This window comes from Schistocerca americana, chromosome 3, assembly GCF_021461395.2.
Source record: "Schistocerca americana isolate TAMUIC-IGC-003095 chromosome 3, iqSchAmer2.1, whole genome shotgun sequence".
Classification (NCBI taxonomy): domain Eukaryota; kingdom Metazoa; phylum Arthropoda; class Insecta; order Orthoptera; family Acrididae; genus Schistocerca; species Schistocerca americana.
In genome coordinates this window covers 565,443,859-565,454,928 of record NC_060121.1, presented here as the reverse complement: position 1 = coordinate 565,454,928, position 11,070 = coordinate 565,443,859, and the positions used below count along the sequence as shown (strand labels likewise).

At 39.5% G+C, this 11,070-nt stretch overlaps 1 protein-coding gene across 1 annotated transcript in view; it reads left to right on the top strand.

The window, feature by feature from the left end:
- Nucleotides 1-3,427: 3,427 nt before the first annotated feature.
- Nucleotides 3,428-11,070, top strand: part of LOC124606226 — a gene marked incomplete at its 3' end in the record, with an annotated part of 132,651 nt that continues 125,008 nt past the window's right edge. Inside the window, exon 1 of the mRNA XM_047138202.1 lies at nt 3,428-3,624. Coding sequence (XP_046994158.1) covers nt 3,428-3,624 — 197 coding nt within the window. The remainder of the gene's footprint in view (nt 3,625-11,070) is intronic.

The window sequence follows — 11,070 nt, the reverse complement described above, 5'->3', positions numbered from 1 at the left end:
TGTAGACTGTTTCATGTAAATCGGATGACGAAAAAACGATGTTTTAATGTAAAGTTGTAGGAGCCTGACCAACATAGTAGTAGCCCGATCATCGTGGCATAATACACAAAAGAACAAATAGGTGGTGCTGTTAGGTAGGTAGTGAACTAAAGAACAAGTAGATGGTGGTGTTCGTACTTTAACCTCGCTGTAGTTTACGTCAGTGACAGAATTAAGAACCGCAATCGTATCTTTACGAATACAAAATAACATTGAATTTACTCGTCTGTGATTATGAATTTACTGACATCGATATGTGTATTGAAAACGTAACGAAATTGCTTTGCTTTTTCCGATAGGTTTTATTCATATTTGATTTCTTGGCTAAGGAAAACGAATTTATTGAGTTTGCATTGTTGTTTGGGTGCCTATTTATTACATTTTCATTCCGTTTTGTTTGCGAATAAAAATGCCTGGAAAATAGTCGAGTCTTTCTCAGCACAGTATGAAACGTCCCCTTAGAAAAATTATACACGACTGTGCTTAACCTGACACAATATTTTTAGCGCCACGCAATCTGACTTTCAAAAAATCCCTACGAAAGAATGGCCCTGACTAACATTAACCTATGCGTTTCACAAATCGCTTACCTCACAAAAATCTTGGTTACTCGAACTACTGCAATACAGCAGGCGCCACTACTGCCAGCTAAATAAAAGATTCAAACTACGGAAGGCACTAACTACTGATAGGCATAGTTAGCAAATGAAAGATTTTAATAGAGAACAAACAATGTATTTACCTTAATAGTCATAGTATATATATATATATAGCAGTTCATGACAAATTACAAAACTCCGCCATCTCTCTCCCCACATCCACCACTGCTGGCGGCTCACCTCCAACTGCGCAACGCTACGCGCTGTTCGCAGCCAGCTGCCTAACACTACAATGGCGAGTATTACAACAATGCAAAGCAGCCACAGACTGCACACAGCACAGCCAGTGATTTTCATACAGAGGTGGCGTTACCAATAAGAAAACCTAAACAGCCTACTTACAACTAGAATGACTAAAAGACTGAGAGCTACGCGGCCTCATGTATCTAAAAAAGATCGTGAGGCGAGATTTTTTATGTCTTGGGAACATCAGAATTTGATTGCTCTTTGGTAGCTCTTTTCGAAAGCGACGCGCGAAGCAACTCTGATCGAGAACGTCATGTATTATCTTGCTCCTCACTGCATATTTTATGTCGTCCAGCCATAGATGCCACTAGTCACTGCATTTAATCAAGCGTGCCTGATTATGAAGAACTTTTTCTGCACGTACGAGGCTATCACGCTGTGTGGAAAAGAGACTGCAACGAGAGCACTCGAAGTGTGCAGGTGGGCGGGCGACAGTCAGCTGAGGTTCCCGCCGCCGCCCCTTTGGATCATCAGGATGGAATCGCCCAGGACTTCAGACTGTGTTTCTGTTCAGTGGCCAAGTTGTGTGAGCTCTGCCTGGGGCCGGATTTTTGATTGGTCTAATTTAACGATGAAGACGAAGCAACATAGGTCTTAGCCCTCTGCTGCCCGCACCGAAACTACATTTATTGTGCGATATCTCTCTTTGTCATTCTAGTAAAGTCAGCTAGTAATCTTAAAAAGTATTAGAGTTCCTTATTAGGTCTCTTTTGTGTTAGCCATAGTTACTTCAATTACAAATTGTAAGCCATATACACTGCTACACAAAAAAACAAAAAAAAAAAACAAAAAAAAAAACGCACAGCTAACGGCTAATCCGAATTGGGCGGAAATCGGAAATCGGTAGATGTGATGTACATGTACGGACAGACAAATGGAAAATTCAGCAAGTCAATAACTCGTTGGCCTACCTCTGTTCTCAATGCAAGGAGTTATCCGGCTTGGCACTGGTCGATAGCGTTGTTGGACGTCCTCATGAGAGATATAGTGCCAAATTCTGTCTAAATGGAGCGTTAAATCGTCAAAATCCTGAGACAGTTGAAGGGCCCTGACCATAGTTCTCCAAACATTCTAAATTGGGGAGAGATTCGACGACCTTGCTGACCAAGATAGAGTTTGGCAAACACGAAGACTAGCAGTAGAAACTCTCGCTGAAATGTAAGACCAGGATGGCTTGCGACGAAAGGCAACAAAATGCGGGTACAGAGTACCATATACGTACCGCTGTAATGTCAGGGCGCCGCCGATGACAACAAAAGGGGTCCTGCTGTATAAAGAAATGTCACTCCAGAACATCATTCCCTGCTGTCAGGTCGCACGGCAGGCGACGGTCAGGTTGATGTTCCACCAAAGTCCATGGCGTGTGTAGAAACGTCTTCGGCCTGAAATATCATTGAGCCTGGAATATCATTGACTGGAGTAGTCTTCAGTGACGAGTCCCGCTTCGAACTGAGCCTCGTTGACCAGATGTCTCCCGTTCAAGTCTAGGTTCACACAATTTCACTTTAAAGATGGTTTCAACATCGTTAGCTTGTCATGTTTTTATAAGTTGGTTTTACTCCGATTTTCTACGTGCTGTACTCCGAACGAACTGTGCAGTTTAGATTTTACCGTTGTATTAGTATTTTTTACGATAGGTCCCTGTCTTATAAATAGCGATTGCTCCTGCCCTGCTAGACTATCGGCTTATTCGTTACCACTAACACCTGAGTGACTAGGGACCCAGAGCAGATTTATCCTGCTGCTTTCCCCTAGCGTCGCAAGGATTTTATGGCATTCTGCAACGATCTTTTACCTCTTTTCAGGGGCTTATAGAGATTTCATGGTCCTGGGACAGAAACTGCACTTTAGAAGTCCTGCTGATGATAATAATGATAATGATGATTTCCTTGGGGGCACTCTGTCGAGGTCCTGCAAAAAGAAGTCTACTAGCATCCAACGTAGGTAATAACTACTGCGACAAACGTACGCCTGGAGCACAACATTGTATGCGAATGGGTCACGACCTGTGGGAAAGCCGGAAAAAAAAGAGTGGCGAAGCGTTTGAAAAGTGATGTTACAGAAGTATGTTGAAAAGTAAGTGTGTTGAGAAGAAATGAGAAGGTCCTCTGCATAAACGTCGCGGAGAACAACAGTTTGAAAGTACTGACTACTAAAACGGACAGTTTGATGGGACATGTGTACAGAAATCAGCGAAAAAGTGCCCATGATAAAATCTTAAGAACTTTCATTAAAAATATTTAAAAATAGCGTTTTATGAAACGCGTAAACTAGTTTCCGAAGACCAAGCAACTGACGCTGACCCTTAGCGTGGTGCATCAGAGCAATCAGAAGACCGGTAGATAAAGAAAAAAAAAACAAGTCAGTCGAACTGGCTAGCTAGCTAATTTCTCCTCGGCAAGAAGCTAGGTGTATTACAGTGGTAACGTCAAACTGATGTTTAGTCCCTCCCCCAATAGAGAAGAAAAGTAGCTTCATTGGCAATGTCATTAAATTGGGTTTTTCTTTGTAAAACGATCGTGTGTGCTAACCTGCTCACCGCTGACGTGAGGTGTTTGCTTCCTGTGTGCAGCTGCCCCCCGCCTAAGGAGTGCTGCGCGCAGGGCTGCTGCGCCTACAGACCACCCCTGCCTCTGCCGCCTGCCACGAGCTTCGTCTTCTGGAACCACTGGTACTTTGGGTGAGCATCCGACACCTACTCGTAGCCAGCTTCTGAGTGCATGTCTCATAATACCAACACGTTCACGTTTGATCGCTACAGATTAAACCATTTACTTAGTACTGAACAAATACAGGGTGGCAATTATTGAACTGTATGAAGTAAAATCGTCATAACGGTTTGCGTTTGGACATTCAAACTGCGCCGTTGGCCGCCTGGCATGATGGAAACTAGCGTGGTTTGATTTAGCGACGAAGTCCACTTTCATCTCACTGGGTTCGTCAATAAGCAAAACTGGTGCATTTGAGGGACTGAGAATCCGCATTTCGCAATAGAGAAGTCTCTTCACCCTCAATGGGTGACTGTGTCGTGTGGTATGTCCAGTCACGGAATAGTCGGTGCGGTATTCCTTGATAGTACGTGACTACCGAACGGTACGTGAAGGTTCTGGAAGGCGATTACATCCCCATTATCCAAACTGACCCTGAATTCGACAAGATGTGTTTCATCAAGACGGAGATAACCCGCTTCGAAGCAGGAGAGTGATGTTCTGGAGGAGCACTTTGGGAACCGCATTCTGGTTCTCGTGTACCCAGAGGCCACTGGCATTGGCCTCGATTCTCCGGATCTGAACACATGCGACCCTTTTTGTGGGACTATGTTAAAGACAAGATGTACAGCAATAAGCCCAGAACCACTGCTGAGCTGATAACAGCCATTCACAAGGTCTTCGACAGCATCGATGTTCCGACAGTTCAGCGGGTCATGCAGAATTTCGCTATTCGTCTGCGCCAAATCATCGCCAATGATGGCAGGCATATCGAACATGTCAAAACCAAAACCCGAATATCTGTAGTGACGTTTACGTGTTGAATAAAGTGTGTGCACGCCATGGTTTGTAAGTAATTTACTTTTTTTCAGATAGTTCAATAATTGTCGCCCTGAACATTCGTTGGCAACAGTCTAACCATCGTGTTAGTGGAAACAATGAAACGAGATTATGGGCACTGAAATGTGATGAATGTGCAACTGAAATGAAACCGAGACACTGAGAACCATTAGGAACCGAAGAACATATACAAGGTTTTGAGGAAAATAAATGTTTGCCAAAATCAGTTTTATAGGCTAAGCACCGTTCTCAAAGGTTTGATTTGTTTTCTATCCAAGTCTCATCATCCTATATTTCCTATAAAAATTATGTACCCACTTCATACTATGAAATTTAATTAATGTTTAGGATTATTATAATTATTTATGTCAATTCACAAAATTTTCACGTATAGTTTAGTGACAACAGCGTCTTTTTGACTCTTGTGTAGTTTGCAATTAATGTGATACTAGAATCAGAACTTAAATAACAATGGTAAATGTACCACACACACAATTATGGCCTATCACAACACTTTACGGTCCTCGTTATCATCGTTTTCATTACGCACGTTATCTGGCTTGAGGTTCAGAAAATCTATCTGTTCACTTCACGCATGAAATCTAGTAGTTTTCTTAAGTCTTTGTTTCTCAAGGTTGATATTTGACTTCGATTTTCGTATTTGGGCATTACATTTGGCAAGGTATTTGCACACTGTAGAGGAATAACAAATCTTCATCTCCCTCGATGTGAATTGAGGAAAATGGTGGCTTCCCGCGACTCCAATTAAGGATATGCTACTTTAAATGACAGTTCATGACAACCTGTTGAAAACTTCATCATTGTAAAATTTCTGAAATGTGCATTGTGACCACGAACAACTTTTGGTTTGGTTGTGAGGTCCTTAAGGATTCTGGAATCCTTAGCGTCCATTGTACGGACTGGACTGCTGAAACCATGGAATGAGGGTTTATGGTGGGGAGTGCCTTCGAGAGCTTCCAGTTTTTTTTATGGAGAAATGGATGTAACTGTAGCCAGTGAGGGCTGGATGAAAATTTTGCTTTGAGTCCATATGGAAGTGAATATCAGAGAAACGGAAGAGTTAGAAAATGTTCATATATGCAGTGTAAAGGTAGAGCACTGATAAAGCTGGTTCACCGTAAGATCAACAGGTGTCAGGAGCATGCATAAATATTACAGTCTCAAAATCGATAACGGTGTGCTTTGGACCCATTTGGTTCACACTGCTTCAATTATATGAATACTGAAAATTGGACGGATATTTCTGAAAAACAAACGCAACGTTTTTATTTTATAAAAGCATATGATTTTTTAACGGTTGAAATACGTGAACTTCATTTAACACATCGCCTGAACACCGATTTACATATCTTCTCACGGAACTCTCCATTATTACCAACAGGTTTTCAGGTTCTTACTCAGTCAGATCTCTTAAATGCTGTATGTTTAATGGTTTTGTAGCGAAAACATTGTCTTTCAGTATCCCCTACATAGTACAATCATACAGTGTGAAGTCCAATGATCTTGGTGGCCAATCGTTCTTACCCCAGCTTCCTATCACTCTTGAAAATGGCCATCCAAAAATGCACGTACATGTACCTGTAGTGCAGCGAAGCACCGTCTTGCTGCCAGTTTCAAGCACAGAGGTATTGTCTGATTCAATAATAACTTCTCTTAACATTGCATGATACCTTTCGGCAGTCACAATCCCATAGAAAAAATAAGGCCCTAGTACGTTTTTCTGCCCATATCGTAACCCCAAGGACAATTAACTTCTCCTCAATAATAAATTGCACATTTTCAGGAGATCAATGTAAATAGTTGTGTTTAACTCTTCCATTAACCTAAAATTTGTTTCGTCTGAACAAAGGATTGTTTTGTGACAGTTAGGATCACTTTCGCTGCATATCTCACACCACTCATAGATTTATCGCCTTCGATCATCACTAACGGCGTGTAGTAATTTACGCTGATAACGCAGTAATGTTGTAAACATTCTCTTTTCGGAAAACTGTTGTTTTTTGAAACTCTACTTGCAAATTGCTTGGCTGAAGAAACGAACGCCTGTGCAATGAGCTGCAAATTTTCTTCAGTAGTTAGGGCCCATTAATATTGGGCGGTCACTGTGTAGTGTCACCTCGAACCTTCTTAATTTCGACCAAATCTTCACCACACCTGTAAAGCAAACACCCACTCTTCTGTAGGCAATTATCTCTTCGTAAATGGACACCGTTCACCCTTACAATGTACGCACTTATGAGACGAAGACTCAGACCGTCACTTGTCAACAACAAACAGTTCTGCCATCACTCTTTAAGCAAATTTCGCTGTGCACAGGTTTCACGATTTTTCAGTGTGAGGGGATATTAATTAATTCAGTAAAATTTGACCATGACCAGAAACGAGAATGGGTTAACTGACATATGCCGCACTGGGTACTTTAAAATAAAATATTTGATAACATAAAAACGATATAAGAATACTATTTCTTTCTGATTGTAATTAGTTTTGCATTTCAGGGACCATTTTGCATGGTAGATCGTAATGATATGGAACGAGTCATGTTATATTCACATCGCAAATTAATTTGTGCACATGGTTACAGTCTAATAAAAGTTTTTAAGTTTTTTGTAACAAAAATAAAAAAGATGTATAGATATGAATTAGTAATTTCCGCGCATCCCCTTTTACACACTACACTAATAGAAATTCTTCTATGGAATAGAAGAAGTTTTTAAGGAGAAACTTTGTCACTTTGTCTCCAATTTTAATTTTGTTGGCTGTCAGACATTTTGTATCACTATGTACGTAATCAATTTTTGTTGTTGTAGCGTTGTGCACACATTTTTGTGCAAAAGACAGCCTTAATGTGGAATAATGAGTGTCACTTTTGCTTCTGGTATTGTAACTATGTACATCATTGTTCCTTTTGAAATGTAGTGAATTATCTACAACAAACTTTAAGGCGGAATAAATATACCGCGAAACAGTAGCGAGAATGCCCCACTCGTTAAGGATACAGGGTACTTTTCTGGCTCAATATTGTGTAAAAATCAACACCTATTTCTTTCAGGCACTGATTATAATGTGTATGTTTTACAGATTTTTTGTTGATATCAGGTATCTTTCTAAACAAATTAGAAGTATTTTGAATGTTTTTGAACCTGCTTAGGGTTATTAGAAAAAATTACAAAGAAATTAACGCAATTTTGTTTTCCAAAATGCTTTCTCAAATTGGGGTACCATTTAATCCAATGTTATCCATTTGAAGGCGACCAAATTTTTACCAGATATGCATGAGATGATGGCTGAGGTACTACACTTATATAATTCCATGTATTATGTATGTTACAAGGATAAAAAAATATCACATTCTACATTTCAATTTTTATAGTTTTTTTCCTAATACAAATGTTATTTTTTCTATAATTTAGTTGATTCTTCAATAAACCTTAGGTCTACTACATATGTATGGACTATTGCAAGTTACAGAAAAAAATCAGAACAATGCTTTATAATCTTTAGGAAATATTTGTACCTGAATTCTGAAAAATATAACTTGCGGGAAATTGCGAACGAAGATATGAGTCCAATTAAACTGTGCCTCAGAACATTCCTGAATCACAGTTTACATCCTGCAGCATTTCTTCATCTTCAAGCTCCCTCTTGGCATTCCTTTTAGCGCTTCATACTTCTTTGGTAACTTGAAGAGAGAATCTTTCAGCTTCATGCACCCATTGTCTTCACACGTACTTGTCACGGTCTGGGCGGCTCGCCCCGTCGGACGTTTGAGTCCTAACTCGGGCATGGGTGTGTGTGTCGTCCTTAGCGTAAGTTAGTTTGTTAGATTAAGTAGTGTGTAGGCTAATGGACATATGTCCTCAGCAGTTTGGTCCCATACGACCTTACCACAAATTTCCAAATTTTTTGTCACACACAAACAATTTATCTTCCATATCAGAGCCACATTTTATGCCTAAATTTCTCAGGACTTCCAACCATCCAATCACTCCATCATTGAAACATGTCACTTCATCTAGTACACCAACTTTTAATATATTTAGTCCTACAAAAACATTATTAGGCAATCTTTCCCATATGCAATGGCTGAAACTTTCATTTGTGTTCTGAGTGCCCACATGAAGACATTTACTAAGCAAAACAGAGTCACTCAGGTCTCTAAAAACTGGTTTTATTTCGTTCATAACAGTCTCAGCAAGAGAATGCTTATGATGGTATATTTGACCACTTTATTTTGCTTTTTGGTAACCACACCATGAATCTGCTCCTTTAGGGCAAAGTCCGTGAACAGGGTGGTCATCTGTGGATAACGTATGAAAGTAGGTGGCCAATACAGCTTTTCTCATTGCTGTAACATCATTCAGAGGTGCAGTTCGTCTCATGGCCAGCCCATAATAACTCTGATGAAGGTCTACTTCAGTTTCTGTCAATCTGCCTCGGCTGGACAGAGATTTTCCATCAGACACCAACTTTTATTTCATTTCCCTCCGTAGCTTTCTCAATTTATCACCCATCCTCTTTTGCACATGTCCACTACACTCCAATATTGTTACCAAGGTATCACCAAAAACATTTAACTCATTAATTTTATTGAAAACTTTAGAGTCCCCATCGCCTACGTACTTCGTATATCTAATGTTATAAACGGGCACCGACCTCTGAATTATTTTTTGAGCTCCATCACGCTCCATACCTCCACTGTAACCATCATATTTCTTAGAACACGGATGTTCAATATGTCCTTCAGTGTTACAATTGCAGGTGTGGCAGTACTTAGATAAGCATTCAACATCAACAACTTTTCCATTCTCCACTTACAACACCATTCGAGGAACGATGTCCTCGACGTTGCAATGTCCCATCAAGTGCAACAGCAATGTCCCTGATTCCACTAATATTTACAGATCGTTCTACTGTACATTTCATAGATGCTTTAGACACTACGGACAAGGCACATAAAAGTATTTTTATGTACTTGCTGAACCTACTGGGAGGAGGAGGAAGGTCCATCAAACCACAAAACGTTTGAGCTGCCTTTTTTCCTTTTCCTATTGCACGCATTGCATACACCAACTTCAAATTCACATAATACGAATTATGCACAATGTTCGAAGTAATTTTCGAGGTAGATTTATTGCAGGATCTACACAGAACAACTAATTTTGACGCTAAACCCTTCCTGCTACCTTGTTGTTCAGTTATTTCCAGACAGCCTATACCATCACATTATTTACGTTTCGCCACATCCCTTATCAAAGGAGATAAGATGCCCACATCAACAACAAAAAATTAACTACAAACAGCGTCACTGTTAACACAAAAATTTGAATCGCCAGGAGGCATGCCTTGTGGGAGTTTCTTCCCTGAAGAACTGATACATAGGTTACTTTCAACGGTGTGGCTTGATTTTTTTTTTCTCTTTTTTTTTTGAACTGGTTACCACGGAATTTCCTTTTATTGAATTTCTTGATGCGTGGCATAGTTCGTATTTATGTAGCACTTGGCCAACGAACATTCAGTAACTCATGAACAAACTGCTTCAGCGAAACAAAAGTAAATATTAGCAAAGATAATCATTTACAGACACTAGAAACCTGCACTATTACGAACATATTCAATGTATCATACGTACAATCGCTGGAAACAGAAAGTTCACAGTTCTTTTCGAAATTATACTGGTTTACGTAACAGAAATAAAGGGGGCATGGCGGCATACATGACTGTAACTTTAAAATTTAATATATACAGGCCATTTTTCATTTGAAACCATATAATGTATATATCAATGTAATCAGGAAAGACTGAAGAATTCAATATAGTCATAAAAAACTTCGATTTTTCCACCATTTATATGTACCCTGTATCCTTAAACCTGTCTACGAGATGATCATGGGTAAACCCCACATATTCTTACGACACATTTTTGTGCAAAGAATGTGTTCTTTCTTAAAGATGAGTTATCCAAGAACATTATTGTATATGACAGTGTCGAATGAAAATATGCAAGATATGCTAACTTACTGATTTGTCTCTCCTCAAGATTTCCATTATTTCTAAGTGCAAATGTGGCTGAACTAAGTTGTTTTAGGAATTCTAAACTGTGCTTTTCCGAAATGAAATTCTGATCAACCTGGACACCTAAGAGTTTCGAAATTTCCACCCTATTTATTATCTCCTCATTATTTGTTACTCTTATCACTAGTGCAGTACCCCTAGATGTGTAGAACAAAATATGTCTTGTCTTTTTAAAATTGAGGGTGAAAATGTTCACAGAAAACCAGTTTATGATACTTTTAAGAATTTTGTTTACCATTTCTTCTGTTTCTGTACTTATACTTGGATTGATTACAAAACTAGTGTCATCTGCAAAAAGAAGTAATTCTACTTGTTGTATATTAGACAGAAGGTCGTTCACATATATGAGGAACAATAGTGGACCAAAGACTGGGCTTTGATGAACGCCACACCTGATTTCTTCCCAGTCAAAATTATGTCCCTGGATTATATTGGTCCAATTATTAAGTACAGTTATCTGCATTCTTCTGGTTGGATATTAC